Source organism: Salmo salar, chromosome ssa06 (genome assembly GCF_905237065.1).
Source record: "Salmo salar chromosome ssa06, Ssal_v3.1, whole genome shotgun sequence".
In the NCBI taxonomy this organism is placed as follows: Eukaryota; Metazoa; Chordata; class Actinopteri; order Salmoniformes; family Salmonidae; genus Salmo; species Salmo salar.
Window position 1 is genome coordinate 21,149,819 of NC_059447.1, and position 22,336 is coordinate 21,172,154.

Consider the following 22,336-nt stretch of genomic DNA (forward strand, 5'->3'; position numbering starts at 1 on the left):
ATGATTATACAAATATTTGCACCAGTTTTAATGACCCAGTCACACACTAAACAGAGACAAAATAAATTGAGTTTGGTTAAAAAGAGAGAATAACTTTATTTTAACAAGACATTTATGAGACAATACAGATGTTTACCTGGACTAAAACATCTCTTCAGGGTTTCCTTATTACAAGCATGGCCTAGTCAAACTATGTTCAAGACATGTTTCATTCTACACAACCACTACCATATAAAAAAGATATAAAACCAATTTTCTGAAACAGACAACAGAAAATTAAGTTGAATAACAAACCAGTCTTATTCTCAAACAGTGAACTGGGTGGAAAATAGCTTTTCTTGATTTCTGAATAAGTGAACCAACCAGTCACCAAAACAATGGACTTTTTAAGAGCTGGATCTTGCAGCGTTCATTCGCAGCACACCTGTATGAATGTTACTCAAATCTGAGTTGTTTTAGCGGAGGTTGTTTATGTACAAAACAGGAAGGAAACAAAGGCAAGAATGAAAACACTATACATCAACAGTTATGTATAACTGTGAGCAGGACTTCTTCCGCATGGTATTGATTCTGTGGTGGAAAATGGGACAAGCTGCAAAGCAGCCGTCTGGGGGTGGAGGAAGATGTGGGGGAGTACTTGACATGCTAGTAGAGGCCTCCTGTCTGTTGCTGGAAAACGTCGATCGTATCTTCATCCTCCATTTCCAACTGTCAGGAAAAAGGAAGGAAACTAAGTACATTTTATACAAAACCCGATTTTCAATAGATGACATGGCATTCATGACAAAAATGTACATAAATTAGCTGTGAATGGAAAACTTTTGTTAGAAGACATTTTGCATTTAACATTCTTTTGACATGCACAAATGTTCATTGTTATTCTCAAAACAGGGAGGAATGTATAATGTATTATTGCTGGAATGGTGTTGTTCAAGCAAAATAGAGTGAGTTCACATAATAAATCAATTCCTCCCATGAGACTCCAGGCTTACCTGTGCAGGTGTGTCTGTCTCGTTTATAGGTTGTCCATCAAACCGGAACCGGATTTGCCTAATCGTCAACCCCTACAGACACACAGATACTAAATTCCATTAAACTGTCTGGCACAAAACAATCTCTCCAAGCAAAATGTCCAAAGAAAACAACATTTTCCCAACCTTTGCCTAGCAATCCATTAATAGTGTACGGCACTGAGGAAGCAAGGTTAGCCATTCCTTTAAAAACTACTGTCACTTCTCTACTATGTGAATGAAGACACTGCAGAAAGGAAGGGATGAGGAGATAAGGAAGGGCGTTACTATATTGCCACTCCATATCCACATTGGCCGACATCATTTTTATCAGATAAAGGAAGAAACAACAGGATAGGGAGGGAAGTGGCTTCTACTCAACAAAGCCTGTAGAGCCTGGCCTACTTCCATGACTTCACTGGTCTAAAGAGACACACAAGATCCATTATGGGCACGCACGCACACAGCATTGAGATTAGGCCTGGCCAAGCCTGGATAAGACAGGCCTAGCACTAGAGAGCAAAGGCTCAGTTTCTACATCTCTCCCTCCATCTCTACATCTCTGTACTTGTCACTGCAAGCAGCATGAACACAATCATTAAAAAAGACATGTAGAACAGAACAGCTCCAAGTGCACTAGGGAAGAGAACAAAAAGACCTTTGATATGTTGGGAGAATCCAAAGCCAAGAACCCTATTTTAAAAGTACTTATCAGGTAATGCAGTGTAAATCCCCTCAATTAGCCTATAAGATCATAAATAGCACAGATCAGATTGGCCATAATGATCCAGCAGTAAGGCTTAGTATTTACTAATCAGCCTACAGCCAGAGAGATAGGCAAGTTAAGCTTAAGCCTTACTAATGCAAATTGCATTGAATATGACAAGTACATTTGGTGCATATTAAAATAAAGGGTATTTGACCAAATAAAAAGTGTTTCAAGAACTAAAATCAGAAGAGTGGACAGTACAGAGTCATTACTACATTACATTTTAGTCATTTAGCAGACACTTTTATCCAGAGCAACTTACAGGAGCAATTAGGGTTAAGTGCCTTGCTCAAAGACACCAAAAATATTTTTCACCTATTCGGCTTGGGGATTCGAACCAGCGACCTTCCAGTTACTGGCCCAACGCTCTTAACCACACATAGAGCGGGGACACTGGAATAATGAGGACGATGAAAAGGAAGATGATAATATGATGAAGACAACACAGCCCATAGCGCTCGTCTCCTGTCACAGACAATATAGACTACATCTGACAGTGAACAGATCAAAGAGATACAATATAAAAGGGTGCATGTATCGCGTTCTCTCTTCAATGAGTTTCCTTGTCCTCAATGGATAATATGAGCTGTCATCTTTCATCAACCCCTGTATTCCCATAGTTAGGGTCAGGACTTTTTCCAGGTCAGGTCATTAGGGAAAAGTTTCTGGGCCCATATTCATAAAGCGTCTCAGAGTTTAAGTTTATTAGTCATTATACCTGTACACATGACATACGTGGAGTACACAGTGCAAAGAAATGCTGAGTTACAGGTTCACATCTCGACAGTAGGAAAGTAATTAAGTAAATAAAAGAGTACTAAAAAGAAAAGTTCAATGAATAAGAACGAGGATAAAAATGTTCCTAAGATACAAGGAGGTACTCGAATTGAAGTAGGATATTTACAAATGTGCCAGGGAATTGTGCAACACATTGTGCGATAATAAATTCTAAATAGACATTGTGCAGGAATATTAATCATTCCTCTTCCTCTCAGGAGAACGATGACATAGGACCAGTTTTGCCTTGGTCCGTTTAGATCACAATTAATAAATGACATGGACAGAGCGGGACCTGATCCTTGATCAGCACTCCCACTCTGAGACACTTTATGAATACTGGCCCTGGCCCTATGTATAGGGTAGAGGTGCTGCTAGTTGCTTATGACTTGGCCTCTGTCCAGAAACCACCTCTACCCCCTCGGCACATTATGCAGATTCAAAAGGACTTGATAGGTATAACCAATATGGAAGTAGCTCAACCTTGCCCTCTGATGCCGCTGCTGATGTTGTACACTCAGTGGCATCATCATGGTTGCCATGTCAGACTCACCTGTCTCTCGCAGTACGCCTTCATGAGTTTGCTGAGCGGCGTGTGTCTCTTGATCTTGAACTGCACCACCGAGCCGTCCTGTCCCGCCACCTTCAGGTTTATGTGGTCGTTGTTTTCTGTTTTCACTCCCTCCTGATGGACACAACAAACATTGGGGGTGTATTCAGTGAGATGAAACGCAGATACAGTATAAATGTAATGTCTAGAATTACCATGATACATGTGACAGACAATCAAGTCTGTTAAAAGTCGAATAGTCCACCTAATTTCAGTTTAAGTGACAACAAAAGCAAGTATAGTGTAGAGAATTATTGTACCATTTAAACTTGTCCATAACCACAAAAAACAGTAAAAGACATAAAAACTAAACTTAAGAATGGGAAGCATAGAAATAGCGCACATATAACAGATTTACCACTTCTTAGACTTGCTTTCAATGAGAATGACATCTATAACTCACATTTCTATGTGAATTTTATCAGGTCACCCAAAAAGTTACATATTGCAGCTTTAAGCATGGCTAGCTCATATAGACAAACACTGAATACAATATATGGTAACCTAGCTGCTTTTAGAAACGCTAGTATTTACACACTAGGGTTGCTGGGAATTAGCTTGCAAAAAACAGAATAGTCCGCCGAATGCCAGAAGTTAAATAAAATTAACTTTCATCTTACTCTGCCGATTGTCTGTAGGCTTGGACCTTATGTTGGGGGGAATGAGAAAAAACAAACATCTAATGGAACATATTTATTTAGTTTTTACTTTTATTTAACTAGGCAAGTCAGTTAAGAACAAATTCTTATTTTCAATGACAGCATTGTTCAGGGGTAGAGCAGATTTTTACCTTGTCAGCTCAGGGATTCGATCTTGCAACCTTCCGGTTACTAGTCCAACGCTCTAACCACTAGGCTACCTGCCTCCCCATATAATTAAACAGACTTTCCAAATGTGGATCTGTTGTAGACCCATGCAGTTCCTCAGCGAGGTCAGTTCCTCTCTGCTTACCTCATGTCAAAATAAAAGTTATTGCTTTTTTTGTGCAGGTATGGCGCCGTGCAGGATTTTTATTTTGACATGAGGTAAGGGGAAGAGTAATTGGGTCTACAATAGACCCACGTTTGGAAATTCTGAATGTTCTAATAGATGTTTTTTCTCAATGGCCCCTCTGCATAAAGACCAGCCCTACAGACAATCAACAGAGTAAGTTGAAATGGAATTTTATTTAACTTCTGGATTCTTGCAGACGATTCAATTTTTTTGCAAGCTAATTCCTAGTAACGCTAGTGTGTGAATAATATTGTTGATAAAAGCAGCTAATGGTAACCTTGGCTGGGACAATCAGATACAAATGTTGCTTGGCTGATACAGTTGATGCCAAGCAAATAATCAGTCAGGTCCCAGGCTAATGGTAACCTTGATATGACCATCATTGATTTTAGGCCAGCAGAAACATTTACACAGAGTTTTTGTCAGCAGTGCACTGTCTGAATATAAACAGTTTCTGAACAGTGAAAATAGCCCAAATATTTAAAGTTGTATAGAACACTTACAAGGGCCATGGATAGTTCAGCAGTGACATACAAGTTAATCTGTCTTGACTATTATTTACTTGTTCTAAAAGTCATGGCGCTGTGGCAATGTAATGAGACAAGATGTGCTTTAGGACAATGTTTAGTCTACCCCTAACCCCAGAGTGGAATTTCTCATGCTGACTACAGGATAGGCTCTTTTCGCATTCTAGAATTCATCCAAATGACGACACATATTAAACATGTATGTGTCAAACATCTGATCATTGGTCAACACACATACATGATTGATGCATTTCAAAATATTTATCATACTTTTACACATGAAAACACATAGGAGTAAAACATGGTTTAACACTGTCTCAGTCACACCATTTCACTCATTTGTAACATGCTGTGATAGCTGGCTACATAAGCAGATGAGAGGGACCCTTGCTGTAGCCATGAATGAATGTAACAAGTTTGTAACTGAAGAAATTGACAAAGTGATGAATGATACAACCGCTTGGATCTGAACTGAGTTTGTCATATTACATTTGCAAATACAAAAGATTAAGAACTGAAGAGAGTGCATGCATTGCTTACTGTCATGTTCAGCAAGCAAACGCTAGTTGGCTGCGAATCAAGCAGCAAGCCACGCGCCCATGCAGGCGCGTGCACAGGTCTTCCGGTGTCTCCAATGGAGTACTTGCATTTTCAAAACTTGAGTCTACCAAGATCTCAAGTAAGGAAATATTACATGAACATTTTTCCTTAGTTCTATTTGAGTTATGTATGTGAAAAATGTGATGAGATGTAAGCATATTTTCAAGCAACTCACCTTGGGTTTCTCGTCAGCCATGGTTACTCTATTTGCGCTTCTCTACGCCGCCACACAACGAATAGACGAGTACGCGCACGTACCCGCTCCCGATTAAAATACCGGCCTTACGTGCGCGATCACAAACACATGCTCGTGCCCTATACTTCACATTCATTGGCCAACATTGGTCACAGGGTAAGATGTTGAGCGCTGGCAGAGGGCGGGAATGTCGTAATGCGCGGTTCTGTAACACGTGCACGCGCATTTATAACACGTTCCCTTTTGTTTTGTTTTATGAAAATATGAACCGAAAACGTCCTAATGCTTTGATGTTAACAGTGCTATTTATGTACATTTGCTCAATAAAAATCAGTTTATTTAAGAAAGTGTACTGAAGGGTCAATGTTTGGGAATTTAAACCATTCTGGAATTTTGTCATGGAAGAGAGGACTGATCCTCAGTAGCCATCTTGTTTTTATAGACCATAACATTCAGCCAACAAATTATGCAGTTGTACCACAGATGGAACAATGAAATATTTGGTTGTACAGTACTTGTACCAAAATAGAGATGATCCAGCAAGAAACTAATGTTGCCCACACAGTATTGGATAGATGTTGATAAAGTCCAGAATGGTGCAACATTGTAAAAATCCCATATTTGCCATTGGAAATAGCCTAAATGTTATAAGGAACACTTCATTAGACAATTAATTATTACTAAAATCTGCACATTGGGGTAAATAAATAACTGTTGGTATCTGGTGGCCATTAGTTCTTACCACTTTGAGCAAATTAGTACCAAAACATTATGATTGGTAGATATTGGTATAAATTGATTTTATTCATTGGAATAATATATTCTCATGGTGACATTACTTGTCAAATTGACAACTGACTAATTGTGTCCCCTTTAGTGCAAGCTTGCATTTCTAGTCAGGCACGACACAGAATTCCTATGACATCAGACATGCGCACGCTTTGGGGTCCTTCAGCTGAATGGTTGAAGCTCCTAATTTCTGTATTATATTTTTTGAAATGTCAGCATTTGTATTGCTCGTGGATTGTTATATTTATTGATTCGCCTTATTGATTTGATCAAAGTGTGTGGTAATGGAGGAGGTAGATGTGGAACCAACAACTACTGTAAGTACCGCTCGTGCTCTGTTGTTGTGGAATCAAAATGTGTCCAGGGCAGGCTATGCAGCTAGCTAACGTTAGTTCGCTAACTAGCTGACACTTTATTCAAACGTCTCTGAGCTCAAGTGTCCACAATAATACTGGCAGCACTGCACAATGTTGATTTGTCTTTTGTGATTACTGGTTTCAGTGGGTTGAAAGATACTGGCAGCAAGGCAGAATAATCTCGAGACGGTTAACTACCTAGCTATGTCCAAATAAATAAACTAACGAGACGTTTCTCTCTTTCAGCCTATCCCTGGGTTCGACAGCAACAAAAAACACTTGGGATTTGTGTGGGGTCCTGGAGATATTCTGGTTTATGAGACCATTTACAAAGCATCAGGTAGATAGGAGAGTTGAACATATAACTTGGTAGTAAAGTCATGACTCAAATCATTTCAAAGTACAAAGCATCCTCCTCTCTAACTCACTCTCCCTGTGCATCTCTTCAGGTGGATCTGCAGGGGGTTGTCCCTTCGTCCATGAGGTCAGGAAAGATGAGGACATCTATTCCCCTATTTTGCGTAAACTCTTCAATGAGTCCCATCACATCTTTGTTGGTCTGCAGAGGATCAGAGACGATCTGCCCAGCAAGAACAAGAAACCCCAGTAAGGATGGGATAGACTACTTTCTCTTGTAATTCAAACTAGGGCTCTGAGTTTTCCTTTGTCATGTGGTCAGGAAAAACTCCTGGTTCTAAATATAACCAAACCGTCGGCATTGTAATGGGTGTACTCATTTATCAATTTCACTTAATTATTCAGGTTTGTCAGTATTAGCAAGAACTACAGGTCTGTGATTCGAGCATGCATGGAGGAACTCCAACAAGTCGCAGGTATAGTATATGGCAACATTTCAACAATCATATGTTTATCTATGCAGTTCATAGACAGACTTAAGTAACATGCTATTTCCCCTCACTTTGCAGTTTCTACACAAGATGCAGCGTTGGCTACACAGTATGGAAATCAGGTAGAGTACATGTCTGCGCCTATTCAGTTCGACTAACCACTTACCCTTATGTCAAGGGAACATAACCCAAGTAATATAACAATGAATCAGCAAACGTGAGAAAATGTATCTTGACTCAATGATGAAGATGAACACCTTTGTAATGTTATACAACTCATAGACTGTTTTAGTGTATTATAATGATTCCCTTGGCAAGACACTTCTCTCCTGTTTTTCATGATAGGTATCAATCCTGCTGGCAGTAGAGCTGATCTGGAATCTTTGTGAAGTGTTGTTCATCGATGCAGCTCCAGGTAAAGTTTATATTTTGTGTGTCAACCTTGATGTTGCTTTGGACACAGAAGCATCCTCTAGGTGTGAACCATAGAGCTAGATAGAAGTCTCATCTTTGTATCTGTGCCATTACAGTGTCTGTGATATCATGGGCAGCACCATTGAGGCTATCTCCATTTTAACGTGATCCATTTCCTGATTTTTCATTGGCCGATTGCTCCCACAGGGGTCGCGTTAACGTACGATTCTGCATTTTTCACACAGATCTAAAATGCTTCTTATTGTAAATTCTGCTAGGCTTCAGTCAAATTACTAATTTTGTGCTTCAGTTCCACTTCTCCACTTGGATGAAATATATTTGCTCTCGTCATTGGTTCATCAGTGCCCTGGCTGATGTGTCGGCTACTTTTCTCTGGTACTTTCTTCCAGTGAAGGTTTTCTCCAGTAGCAAGTTAAAATGCAATATTAACTTCAAGCTAAACATTAGAAATATGATGGCCATGCATCGTTTTTGCAAAAAAGACTTTTCTTTTTTATTGTAGGCTAATTTACTTATGTCTGGCTGCTAGCCAAATAGCGTTGCACCTCTGTCAGCTGATGAAAACGATTTTGCACTAATGTATTTGGTTTAAAGAAACCATAGTTTCAAGCCCCTGATCACTCTAGTGAAGCCAAAAAGCACAGTTGCCTTTCAATATGAAATGCAGGTTAAATGGTTAAAAATGCAGATTTTTTTTATGGCCTGAGTTTTGAAAATTCTGATTTCTGAAAGCTAACACGACCCCTGTCCAAACTCGTATGAATCCCCACCCAGTTGACTACTTTAAAATGGTGGAAGCCCTCATTGTCCACGCTAAAAGGGGTTATATCCATGATGAGTCATCTGTCTCTATGGTGTGAACAGAACTTTAATATTTTCTGCACCCTGTTTTTTGTATGTGACCCTCCAGCTGGCTCCCTGGTGCTCCACCTGCTCGACTGGGTGAGGCTGCACAAGGCTGACGTGGATGAGAAGGCCAGGGAGGTGCTGGCGAGTGAGAGCCCCGCAGAGCACCAGGCCTATTGGGACGTGGTACGTACACATACACCCCTCTCCTGTCTCTCTCTGCCTTTTTAAAACTTTATTGGCACAGTGCGTACGTACGTCAGACCGACTTTTGGCTCTATAGCGTGACCATTTTACTCGCATATGTGCCTAAAGATAGATGTGTGCGAACTGAAAAAGTAATGTATGAGCATGTGATTCATAGTAAGAAAAAATTGCTGCCGTAGCTATTTTCAAAGTAAACCTGCTGTTTTTGTTTCATAGCTGGTAGCTAATCACACACAAAACTACAAATCCCATATAAACTCAGCAAAAAAAGAAACGTCCCTTTTTCAGGATCCTGTCTTTCAAAGATAATTCGTAAAAATCCAAATAACTTCACAGATCTTAATTGTAAAGGGTTTATCACTGTTTCCCATGCTTGTTCAATGAACCATAAACAATTAATGAACATGCACCTGTGGAACGTTCGTTAAAACACTAACAGCTTACAGACGGTAGGCAATTAAGGTCACAGTTATGAAAACTTAGGACACTAAAGAGGCCTTTCTACTGACTCTGAAAAACACCAAAAGAAAGATGCCCAGGGTCTCTGCTCATCTGCGTGAATGTGCCTTAGGCATGCTGCAAGGAGGCATGAGGACTGCAGATGTGGCCAGGGCAATAAATTGCAATATCCGTACAGTGAGACGCCTAAGACAGTGGTACAGGGAGACAGGACGGACAGCGGATCGTCCTTGCAGTGGCAGACCACGTGTAACAACACCTGCACAGGATCGGTACATCCAAACATCACACCTGCTGGACAGGTACAGCATGGCAACAACAACTGCCCGAGTTACACCAGGAACGCACAATCCCTCCATCAGTGCTCAGACTGTCCGCAATAGGCTGAGAGAGGCTGGACTGAGGGCTTGTAGGCCTGTTGTAAGGCAGGTCCTCACCAGACATCATCGGCAACAACGTCGCCTATGGGCACAAACCCACCGTCGCTGGACCAGACAGGACTGGCAGAAAGTGCTCTTCACTGACGAGTCGCAGTTTTGTCTCACCAGGAGTGATGGTCAGATTCGCGTTTATCGTTGAAGGAATGAGCGTTACAGCGAGGCCTGTACTCTGGAGCGGGATTGATTTTGGAGGTGGAGGGTCTGTCATGGTCTGGGGCGGGGTGTCACAGCATCATCGGACTGAGCTTGTTGTCATTGCAGGCAATCTCGACACTGTGAGTTACAGGGAAGACATCCTCCTCCCTCATGTGGTACCTTTCCTGCAGGCTCATCCTGACATGACCCTCCAGCATGACAATGCCACCACGCACAGAACGAGCAGTATGGCTGATTTCCTGCTAGACAGGAATGTCAGTGTTCTGCCATGGCCAGCGAAGAGCCCGGATCTCAATCCTATTGAGCACGCCTGGGACCTCTTGGATCGGATGATGAGGGCTAGGGCCATTCCCCCCAGAAATGTTCGGGAACTTGCAGGTGCCTTGGTTGAAGAGTGGGGTAACATCTCACAGCAAGAACCGGCAAATCTGGTGCAGTCCATGAGAAGCACGTGAAGGAGATGCACTGCAGTACTTAATGCAGCTGGTGGCCACACCAGATAATGACTGTTACTTTTGATTTTGCCCCCCCCCTTTTTTTTTTCAGGGACACATTTATTCCATTTCTGTTAGTCACATGTCTGTGGAACTTGTTCAGTTTATGTCTGTTTTTGAATCTTGTGTTCATACAAATATTTACACATGTTAAGTTTGCTGAAAATAAACGCAGTTGACAGTGAGAGTATGTTTCTTTTTTTGCTGAGTTTAGCTTTCCCACCTCGAGCAGCAACAGCACCTGGGGTGTGGTGCGCACTGTGAGTGAAGTGCTGTAAGATACATTTTTAGAAGCGCACAGCGTGGAAGTTGGTTGATTTCACCTGAAAGTCTACTAAAGTGTGACTTTGTTCTCGCATTTCTTGGCTATTTACATTGTTTTGTTCACAAGCTATGTGGTTTTTCAATGTTAGTTTGAGCTTGCTCAACTGCTAGCGAAGAGACACGTCGTGGAACTCAAAGGGGCAGCTGAACATTCTCACCTAAATGACTCATATTGGAGGGTACATTGTAATTGATTGAGTATGGGACACTCCAATAAACATTTATTGATTTCTTATCATGAAAACACTTGTTCAAAATACTTTTATTGTGCTCCTTCATTTATTTGTGTGCTTCTACATTTTTCAACTTATGAGCATATGTGCTCTTGAAAATAAAAAACTGTCAGCATAGAGCCCTGTTTGATCAAAACTTCTTTAGTGGATCCTCAAGACCTCCAGTGAAATTGAGGTGAATTTGCCTTTTTAAATGGTTCTCCATGATTACTTCCAATGTGGTTGAAATAAACTCATTGATATACTATGTATTTTCTCTGTGCAGATTTCCTTTGCCCAGTTTAACTCCTTTAACTTATGTCTGTGTAATAACTGCTATTCATGTTTATTTGTGCACTAGTCTGTATGCAGATATTCTTTCTCCCCTATTGAACCCCACTGTCCCCCCTCTGTGTGTCTCCAGGTGATCAGCTACGTGCTGCAGGGCCGGATGGATGAGGCCAGGCAGGTCCTGGTGAAACAGGCAACTTTGCAGCCTGCAGCCAGGGCCATGTTCAAACTGCTGGACAACCTGCTCATGAAAATGCCCATCTTCAATGTACATAGTGCATTTCTATCTGAACGTTTCAACCTCCTGAACAGCACCCAGTTTTAACCACAGAATCAAGTAAAACACGTATATTATATGTATCTCTATGGTTGTAACTCTAGCTCTCTCTCCTCTGACATGTTACTGTAGCCTGGTGAGACTCAGACCCTGACAGAGTTTGATGTAAAGTGGAGACACTGGCGCGAGGAGGTGGACCGCTGTCTCCAGGACCAGTCCTTTGCCAGCAACCCCCACCTGGAGGACATCTGTAAGGTCAGTGGAACTGCCCAATACCTGCCCTGGTACAGTGTACCTGCATCTGTGTGGTGATCAGTAGAGGTAGGTGACAGGTATACACTGAGTGTACAAAACATTAGGAACACTGTCATCATATTGAATTGCACCCCCTTTTGCCCTCAGAACAGTCTAAATTCATCAGGCCATGGACTCTACAAGGTGTCAAGCATTCCACAGGGATGCTGGCCCATGTTGACTCCAATGCTTCCCACAGTTGTCTAGATGTCCTTTGGGTGGTGGACCATTCTTGATACACACAGGAAACTGTTGAGCGTGAAACTCCGCAGCGTTGCAGTTCTTGACACACTCAATCCAGTGCACCTGGCACCTATTACCATACCCGGTTCAAAGTCACTTAAATGTTTTGTCTTGTCCATTCACCCTCTGAATGGCACATATACACAATCCATGTCTCAAGGCTTAAAAATCCTTCTTTAACCTGTCTCCTCCCCTTCATCTACAATGATTGAAGTGGATTTACCAGGTGACATCAATAAGGGATCATAGCTTTCACCTGGTCAGTCTGTCAAAGAAAGAGCCTAATGTTTTGTAGTCAGTGTAGCTACCTGTAGTATAAAATGTGTACCTTAGCCAAAAGGAACTCGCTCTGTACATGTAGAGTCCATTCTTTGGCTCTGTACCTGCATCTGTGTGAGCATGAACTGTAAAGGAGCGAAAATAATCTCTTGTTGGTGCTGTCTGTCTCATCCATCTACTATCCATATGTTCCACCTGTTGATCCATTCATTCATCCATGGTTTATCCATACCCTCCTAAATATCCATCCATCCATGGATTATCCATACCCTCCTAAATATCCATCCATCCATGGATTATCCATACCCTCCTAAATATCCATCCATCCATGGATTATCCATACCCTCCTAAATATCCATCCATCCATGGATTATCCATACCCTCCTAAATATCCATCCATCCATGGATTATCCATACCCTCCTAAATATCCATCCATCCATCATAGGTTTATCCATACCCTCCTAAATATCCATCCATCCATCCGGATTATCCATACCCTCCTAAATATCCATCCATCCATGGATTATCCATACCCTCCTAAATATCCATCCATCCATGGATTATCCATACCCTCCTAAATATCCATCCATCCATGGTTTATCCATACCCTCCTAAATATCCATCCATCCATGGTTTATCCATACCCTCCTAAATATCCATCCATCCATGGTTTATCCATACCCTCCTAAATATCCATCCATCCATGGATTATCCATACCCTCCTAAATATCCATCCATCCATGGATTATCCATACCCTCCTAAATATCCATCCATCCATGGTTTATCCATACCCTCCTAAATATCCATCCATCCATCCATCCATGGTTTATCCATACCCTCCTAAATATCCATCCATCCATGGATTATCCATACCCTCCTAAATATCCATCCATCCATGGATTATCCATACCCTCCTAAATATCCATCCATCCATGGTTTATCCATACCCTCCTAAATATCCATCCATCCATGGTTTATCCATACCCTCCTAAATATCCATCCATCCATGGTTTATCCATACCCTCCTAAATATCCATCCATCCATGGTTTATCCATACCCTCCTAAATATCCATCCATCCATGGATTATCCATACCCTCCTAAATATCCATCCATCCATGGTTTATCCATACCCTCCTAAATATCCATCCATCCATTGGATTATCCATACCCTCCTAAATATCCATCCATCCATCCATGGATTATCCATACCCTCCTAAATATCCATCCATCCATGGATTATCCATACCCTCCTAAATATCCATCCATCCATCCATGGTTTATCCATACCCTCCTAAATATCCATCCATCCATGGATTATCCATACCCTCCTAAATATCCATCCATCCATCCATGGATTATCCATACCCTCCTAAATATCCATCCATCCATCCATGGATTATCCATACCCTCCTAAATATCCATCCATCCATCCATGGATTATCCATACCCTCCTAAATATCCATCCATCCATCCATGGATTATCCATACCCTCCTAAATATCCATCCATCCATCCATGGTTTATCCATGTAGATCCTGGTTGGTGATGAGGATGTTCTCCTGGAGCACAAGGAGCTGCTGAGTACCTGGTATCACTTCCTGGTCACCAGACTGCTGTTCTCCCACCCCACTGTCAAGCCCACAGAGCTGCACTACTACGCACAGGTACTTACTACTACACTTCACACTTACTACTACACACAGGTACTTACTACTACATTTCACACATACTACTACACACAGGTACTTACTACTACACTATACATGATACAGAGTTGCACTAGTATGCCCTGGGACTTACCACAACACTATGAGTAAGTGTCCTGTCCTATGTGTGTGTGTGTTCCAGTCTAGCATGCACATGTTCCTGGACACAAGGAGTGTCCCAGAGCCCCTGGACAGCATCCTGCTGGCAGCCTTTGAGTTTGACATCCACCAGGTCATCAAGGACTGCAGGTGAGGAGGAGTGTCTATAGACCATAGAAATACAGAAACCAAAGGAATTATATTTCTATGGTATAGAACCCAGGGAGAGTAGCTGTGTTGTTGCTAAGGTAACAGTAACTGCTAATGTGGATAAGATTAAATAAATTTGGGGGCAAGACACAGAATGGGATTTCCCCTCTGTCTCTCATGTAAACTACTGTTCAGTTTCATATGTTGTGATATTTATGACATGTTATTTGTGCTTTCCAGCATTGCTCTCAACAACTGGTGGTTTGTGGGGCATCTGACTGACCTGCTGGACCACTGTAAACTGCTCCAGTCTCACAACCTACAGTAAGTTAAGCACACCACTGTCCCACAAAGGGTTGACATTAACTGCCAATATTGTGGTAACATTGATCATAATCATAGAAAGTGAAATTGGCGTGCTCAGCTCAAATGTTTGTGATAACAGAAAGTATTTGGGTGCCGGGTTCAAAGGGCATACACTTGAAATAAAGGAAGAACCCACACTCACTGAAATATATATATTTTCTTTAGCAGCAGAGGTCAGAACAAACGGAGGTGTGACCATAATAACATGTGTTCTCTGTTTGTGTTGATTAGTTTTGGCTCCAACCTGAGGGAGTTTCTACTGCTGGAGTACGCCTCAGGACTCTTCACCCATCACAGGTGAGACAGACCCACTAGTCTGGTTAGTAATAGATTGGACTATGTGCATAACTCCCAGTGCCAACATGTCTGTTTTCTAATAGGTAACTGTCACATATACAGTCACGTCTGCAAAATTACACATGCTGAGGTCCACTGTGTTCAGTAGTTATCTTTTATAGGAAGAGTGTTGTCGGCTATGCGTATAGCCCTCTTCCCCTGTTTGACCTCCAGTGCTGCTCCTATTGGATGGTTGGTTAAGCTGTGCATGATTAACAAGCTATTTCTCTCTGGTCCTCAGCCTGTGGCAGCTGGCTGTGGACTACTTTGACCACTGTCCAGAGTTTGGCCGTGTGTACCTGGAGCTACAGATCGAGCGTGTTCCTCTGGACACGGAGCGCAAGGCCCTGAAGGTGATCAGGATCTGTGAGCAGAGGCAGATGACTGAACAAGGTAGATATGAAGCATACACGTAGGTACTCACTCGATCTTATCCAAAACAGTTGTCCATCTTACTCTCATGCATGAAGCTCTCACTGAGACCCACATTCAGTCTCACTCCCTCAATCTCAACATGGACACTTACTAAAACACACATGGAAAATACATTCAAACTCCCGCTGATTTCTGTCATGCCTGTTGTGGATATTACCCCCTAACTCTTTGGTATAATGTCTCTCTCTGTGCTGCAGTGAGGAGCATCTGTAAGATCATGGCCAAGAAGGCCCTGAGGAACAACAGACTGGGCTCTGCTCTCTCCTGGAGCATCAGAGCCAAAGATGCTGCCTTCGCCACCCTCATATCAGAGAGGTGCTGTATGTCTACACGAGGTTTTACTGATCCTGACCATGTGACCTGTTCAGGCGTCGGCCTGTTTTCAATACTTTGAAAATGCCTTCTTCCTTCCTCCTTTCCTTGATGTAACCACTGATCTAACATGAGGGGGTTTATGAAAGCTACGTAGTGGAGTCACCGCGTTAGATCTGGAGTTACTTCAAGAAGGGCAGCAAAGATGTCCTCCCATGACATCTGCTTCCACACCGCTAGCTACCAGACCACCCTGTAGTCGCTCTCTCTCTCTCTCGCTCGCTCCCCACTACCTGTGGGTTTAACCCAGTCTCTATCCTAGATATACTGTACCTCTGTGGTCTATAGATGTATCTCTATGATCTGTATCCTAGATATACTGTACCTCTGTGGTCTATAGATGTATCTCTATAGCCTGTATCCTAGATATACTGTATCTCTATGGTCTGTATCCTAGATACACTGTACCTGTGTGGTCTATAGATGTATCTCTATGGTCTGTATCCTAGATGCACTGTACCTGTGTGGTCTATAGATGTATCTCTATGGTCTGTATCCTAGAGTCAATCACCACCTTCCGGAGACACCTAAAACCCCACCTCTTTAAGGAATACCTAGGATAGGATAAAGTAATCCTTCTAACCCCCCCCCCTTTAAAAGATTTAGATGCACTATTGTAAAGTGGTTGTTCCACTGGATATCATAAGGTGAATGCACCAATTTGTAAGTCGCTCTGGATAAGAGCGTCTGCTAAATGACTTAAATGTAAATGTAAATGGAGATACACTGTATCTCTGTGGTCTATAGATGTATCTCTATAGCCTGTATCCTAGATATACTGTATCTCTGTGGTCTATAGATGTATCCTAGATATACTGTATCTCTGTGGTCTATAGATGTATCCTAGATATACTGTATCTCTGTGGTCTATAGATGTATCTCTATGGTCTGTATCCTAGATATACTGTATCTCTATGGTCTGTATCCTAGATATACTGTATCTCTATGGTCTATAGATATATCTCTATGGTCTGTATCTCAGGTTTCTCCAGGACTACTGCGCCAAAGGGACCTTCTCTGATCTGGATCTGATTGACAACCTGGGTCCAGCCATGCTGCTCAGTGACAGGCTTACTTTTCTAGGTATGTGGTGCAGACGTGTACATACACTGACATGAAGCTCTGTGAACAAACACACACAAGCCAACACTCCTTGGCAGGGCTCTAAGCTGACCTGTTTTACAAGGAGCACGTGTGCGCCTAAGTTGAAAAAAAATAGGCGCACACAAAGAAATTCAGGAGCACAAATCAAAATATATTTGAGGTAATAAAGGTAGAATCGTACGTTTTTCTAGGCACACTGGTGCTCCTCAATTAAAAACTCCAGGTTGCACAGCAAAATATACTGCTCAAAAAAATAAAGGGAACACTTAAACAACACATCCTAGATCTGAATGAAATAAATAATCTTATTAAATACTTTTTTCTTTACATAGTTGAATGTGCTGACAACGAAATCACACAAAAATAATCAAATGGAAATCCAATTGATCAACCCATGGAGGTCTGGATTTGGAGTCACACTCAAAATTAAAGTGTAAAACCACACTACAGGCTGATCCAACTTTGATGTAATGTCCTTAAAACAAGTCAAAATGAGGCTCAGTAGTGTGTGTGGCCTCCACGTGCCTGTATGACCTCCCTACAACGCCTGGGCATGCTCCTGATGAGGTGGCGGATGCTCTCCTGAGGGATCTCCTCCCAGACCTGGACTAAAGCATCCGCCAACTCCTGGACAGTCTGTGGTGCAAAGTGGCGTTGGTGGATGGAGCGAGACATGATGTCCCAGATGTGCTCAATTGGATTCAGGTCTGGGGAACGGGCGGGCCAGTCCATAGCATCAATGTCTTCCTCTTGCAGGAACTGCTGACACACTCCAGCCACATGAGGTCTAGCATTGTCTTGCATTAGGAGGAACCCAGGGCCAACCGCACCAGCATATGGTCTCACAAGGGGTCTGAGGATCTCATCTCGGTACCTAATGGCAGTCAGGCTACCTCTGGCGAGCACATGGAGGGCTGTGCAGCCCCCCAAAGAAATGCCACCCCACACCATGACTGACCCACCGCCAAACCGGTCATGCTGGAGGATGTTGCAGGCAGCAGAACGTTCTCCACGGCATCTCCAGACTCTGTCACGTCTGTCACATGTGCTGAGTGTGAACCTGCTTTCATCTGTGAAGAGCACAGGGCGCCAGTGGCGAATTTTCCAGTCTTGGTGTTCTCTGGCAAATGCCAAACGTCCTGCACGGTGTTGGGCTGTAAGCACAACCCCCACCTGTGGACGTCGGGCCCTCATACCACCCTCATGGAGTCTGTTTCTGACCGTTTGAGCAGACACATGCACATTTGTGGCCTGCTGGAGGTCATTTTGCAGGGCTCTGGCAGTGCTTCTCCTGCTCCTCCTTGCACAAAGGCGGAGGTAGCGGTCCTGCTGCTGGGTTGTTGCCCTCCTACGGCCTCCTCCACGTCTCCTGATGTACTGGCCTGTCTCCTGGTAGCGCCTCCATGCTCTGGACACTACGCTGACAGACACAGCAAACCTTCTTGCCACAGCTCGCATTGATGTGCCATCCTGGATGAGCTGCACTACCTGAGCCACTTGTGTGGGTTGTAGACTCCGTCTCATGCTACCACTAGAGTGAAAGCACGGAAAGGCAAAGTGTCTGGTACCCAGTTTTGCCTATATTTCCACCTGTTGTATCTTGCACTTTTTTTTTAGTGGACAGTTTGATTTCACAGAAGTGTGATTGACTTGGAGTTACATTGTGTTTAAGTGTTCCCTTTATTTTTTTGAGCAGTGTATTTGGGCGCATATGTGAGTAAAATGGTTGCACTGTAGAGACCTGCTTGGTGTTGCATGTTAACTTGACATTCAGTCAGCCACATATCTCACTCACACACACACACACACACACACTGGATCAGACCCATAATGTATTTTTGCCTTTTTATTAGAGGATTTACTCTCACATAGGAGAAAAGTGGTCCATATAAGGCTGCAGTCTGTGGCCTAATGCTGTTGTAACAGCTGATGATAACCTACAGCTGGGGAAAATGTAACGTGAGTGTAATGTCTCACTTTACAGTGAGTCACTCAAGGCAGAACTGTTCATTGACTATGAAGTATATAATGTTATCTTGTTCTTAAACAATCAAGTGGAACCACAGTGTATTTACATTTAGGCCATACAAGTTCTACCAGTGCTGTAGAATGAGAATTCAATTTCTAAACAATTCTAGTGTGACCATATTGGGTGTTCCACCTGGCATCATGTGTGATTGATAGATGGTTCTCACATCATTTCTTGGAATTCGGTACACTTCTCAGTGTTCTATACTTGAAACTGTGGCAAATACATTTTACACCATACTATGTCATTGATACTGTCTGTGTGACCAATGATACCAATGAGAGAGCATCATGTGATTGTATCCATTTCTTCATTCTGTTCCCCTCCTGTCCTGGGTCATATTCATTTGGTACCATTTACGTAAGGAAACAGGATGGACTACCTGAACTTGTCCAATAAGAAATGCGCGTTATCGCTTTCTGTAGAGAACCGTTTTTGCAACGCTTTGCCTTGATGAATGTGATCCTGTTGTCTGCAGGGAAGTACCGTGAGTTCCATCGGCTGTACGGCGAGAAGCGTTTCTCGGACGCCGCCAAGCTCCTCCTCTCCCTGATGACGGCCAAGATCGCCCCACGTTCCTTCTGGATGACTCTGCTGACCGATGCCCTGCCCCTGCTGGAGCAGAAAGAGGTCAACTGGCCCGCAGCGTTAACTTCCATCCATGACTTAACGTTGAAATTAACTTATTTGTACTTACCTAGTGTATAGCATATTCCATAGATTGAATTTCCCTTTTTTTGGTTTACTAACTAAATTTGAACAGCAACACATCTTTGTAATCTTAAAGAAAATAAATGAATGGCATATTATTTATTATATCTCAAAATATTTAAATTAAGAGATCTCCTTACCTTACTGATTCCTATCAGATCTGTATCTCTGAATATATGCTCTTACCTTTGTCTTTGGAAGGTAGTTTTGTAGATGGTGCCTCTTTAGGCTAATGGCCTTCTGTTGCAGTCAGTTGCTCATCTCTGCGCTTGTCCTCTTGCAGGTGATCTTCTCTGCTGATCAAACTCATGAGCTGATGTTCTGTCTGGAGGAGCTGACCTCAGGGAAGAGTGTTCCCAACCCAGACAGACCCATGCAGGTACTGGGTTACCCTCTATCTAATGTCTGTTTTATAATATGCTTTAATCTCTACAGTTGCTTAGCCTGGGGTTAGCAACTGTTCACACTGCACTAAGAGCCTCCTTATCCTGGGTTAAGCAACTGTTCACACTGCACTAAGAGCTTCCTTAGCCCACGGCTAACCGACTTCACACTTGCACATTGTAAAATGGGTTAACACCAACCTTAGCCCAGGGCTAAGCTGGCCCTGCTCCAGAGAGGAGTTAGCACAGACTTTTCATGGCTAGCCAATCGCACAGTTCCGTTGTCACCTAATTTGAATATTGTATTCCATAAAAGTGACTGTTGGTTTCATTAACATCAAGTATTATATAATTATGAGAAGGGGTTACCGAGAACATCTTCCAAAAGGATTAATTCAAGGTAGAAAGTAGTAGTAGGAGCGCTCAACAAAATAAATCTGTTATTTTAGCTCACTTTTCTCTTGAGTGCTCCTTTCTACTTTGAATTAGTCCTTTTTGGAAGTTTTTCCTTAGTAAGCTCTTGTCATGATTTTTGTCGTTGTTTTGCAGCCCTCCTTTCCTGTTTGCTGAAGCGTGAAGGCCCATTGGCACTATTACATCATATGGAATTACTAAAAACATTGAGGATGATCCATTAAATGTGTTTCCCTGTGTGTTTTCAGGATGAGGACATCGAGACGACCAAGATTGAGCTCCTGCGGCTAGCGCTAGCCCGTAACCTGGCCATGGCCATAGTGAAGGAGGGGACAGTGGAAGTTTGACCAACACTTATCTTTTTATACTGTACATAAAACAAATCAAGTCTGATCAAAATGTGCTATTTGATAATAAAGAAATGTTTTCATTATTTGATTCTGTGGAAATGCTTGACATGAACACTGGCCTGGATTCAAATGTGCATTGTCAACAATGTGCCTTTTTATTTTTTTTAAAGGAGATTTCCCTGACATTCGCAGTAAACGCTGTGGATGTCGGCACAAGTATGACCTTTAAGTCAACTTGATTTACTAGCCTAAGGTATGAATAGAAAAGCAATGCCCTTACAACTTGTTAGAACAACAAAGACAGAGTACAATCAGCTAAATTACACCAGATCAAAAATCCTTTAATTCCTCATGCAGCAAACAAATAGCACATAATACAGTATGTACAATCGTAAAACATCTTTCAAGACATTTACACATCACATTGACCTCTACACATCTGACTACAGACGATAAGTACACCTATGTACAGAGCTATTGTGCCTCACAATGCTACAAGTCAGGGACAACCAGAGAGAGGACATGGGGAGGAAGGGGGAAAACTGGCTGTTCTCCAATTCCCTAACCTCCCTGAAGTGTGGATTTAAAAAGCAATGTATTAGTGCACGCATGGGTAAGGTGTTTCCACCATATTCTCATATCCGTCCATTCCTTTTGAATGTTAGGATGAAGGTTAGCGACTCAACCTTTCACCATCGAAGTATGAAATCATTGCCCTATCGTGGGCTCAATATTACTGTAAATTATTTTGACTACATGGTTTCACCTTTCTCCATGTTAGTTCCAACTTGTCAGATGATACTTTCAGCCAGTGTTAAGCTTGGTCAATTCAGTGATGCACTGAAATACTACAACTGAAAAAAAAAATAAATAATACAATTTCAATACTGACAATGAAGAAAATAATACACATCCTAAAAGTCAGGACATCTTAACTCGGGTTGACAGACCACTTTCAAAGCTCAAACACCATAGTTAAACCAGATGGCAAGCATCAGAGGGAGCATACATTAAACCAAAGAATAAAAACCAGCTACGGTATGCATTTATGATCACAACTTACAGAAGCATGCCAGGAGTAATCACAATATTGATTACAGTGTTGCTAGGAAACCCAGTCATCAAAATAGTAGCTGTATATTAGTCTGTGGTAAGACCTAGATGGTCCAGCAAATCCATTAAATAACTAATATCATTGGGAAATACAATATACATCACTTTAAAACAATGTCATAATAATAATTACCACAATTATGTCTAATAAGCATGATCACTGGATATACACTGAAGAAATATTGAAACACCTCATGGAATCATGTTCGAGGCCTTTGTCAACAGCCAGCTACCACCCACATCTAATCAACATAACTTTCTGTATCTTGACTCAAGTTTTAAGTATGAGCTACTCTGAGCTAACATGCTAGCTAGCAAGTCCTCCGGACAAGA

General features: G+C 42.1%; 2 protein-coding genes across 2 annotated transcripts; one reads left to right on the forward strand and one right to left on the reverse strand.

The window, feature by feature from the left end:
* Positions 1–71: 71 nt before the first annotated feature.
* On the reverse strand, positions 72–5,670 carry LOC106606624 (small ubiquitin-related modifier 2). The gene is made up of 4 exons (XM_014202963.2): positions 5,462–5,670; positions 3,110–3,241; positions 993–1,064; positions 72–708 (listed from the first exon to the last, which is right to left on the reverse strand). Exons 1-4 carry the CDS (start codon positions 5,480–5,482, stop codon positions 646–648), a joined length of 288 nt encoding a protein of 95 aa, XP_014058438.1. The 5' UTR covers positions 5,483–5,670; the 3' UTR covers positions 72–645.
* A 776-nt stretch (positions 5,671–6,446) lies between these two features.
* nup85 (nucleoporin 85) lies at positions 6,447–20,973 on the forward strand. The gene is made up of 19 exons (NM_001140562.1): positions 6,447–6,588; positions 6,874–6,967; positions 7,077–7,233; positions 7,390–7,460; positions 7,554–7,597; positions 7,821–7,890; positions 8,821–8,942; positions 11,473–11,607; positions 11,749–11,871; positions 13,968–14,099; positions 14,284–14,390; positions 14,631–14,714; positions 14,988–15,053; positions 15,334–15,485; positions 15,725–15,842; positions 16,882–16,982; positions 19,511–19,662; positions 20,027–20,122; positions 20,789–20,973. Exons 1-19 carry the CDS (start codon positions 6,556–6,558, stop codon positions 20,885–20,887), a joined length of 1,956 nt encoding a protein of 651 aa, NP_001134034.1. The 5' UTR covers positions 6,447–6,555; the 3' UTR covers positions 20,888–20,973.
* Positions 20,974–22,336: the final 1,363 nt, after the last annotated feature.

Coding starts and splice junctions, on each gene's coding strand:
- LOC106606624 (XM_014202963.2), bottom strand. CDS start 5,482: ATGGCTGACGAGAAACCCAAG. Junction 3,242..5,461: donor TGGCTGACGAGAAACCCAAG/GTGAGTTGCTTG, acceptor TGTGTCCATCAG/GAGGGAGTGAAAACAGAAAA. Junction 1,065..3,109: donor AGGCGTACTGCGAGAGACAG/GTGAGTCTGACA, acceptor GTGTGTCTGTAG/GGGTTGACGATTAGGCAAAT.
- nup85 (NM_001140562.1), top strand. CDS start 6,556: ATGGAGGAGGTAGATGTGGAACCAACAACTACT. Junction 7,461..7,553: donor GGAACTCCAACAAGTCGCAG/GTATAGTATATG, acceptor CTCACTTTGCAG/TTTCTACACAAGATGCAGCG. Junction 11,872..13,967: donor ACCTGGAGGACATCTGTAAG/GTCAGTGGAACT, acceptor TTATCCATGTAG/ATCCTGGTTGGTGATGAGGA.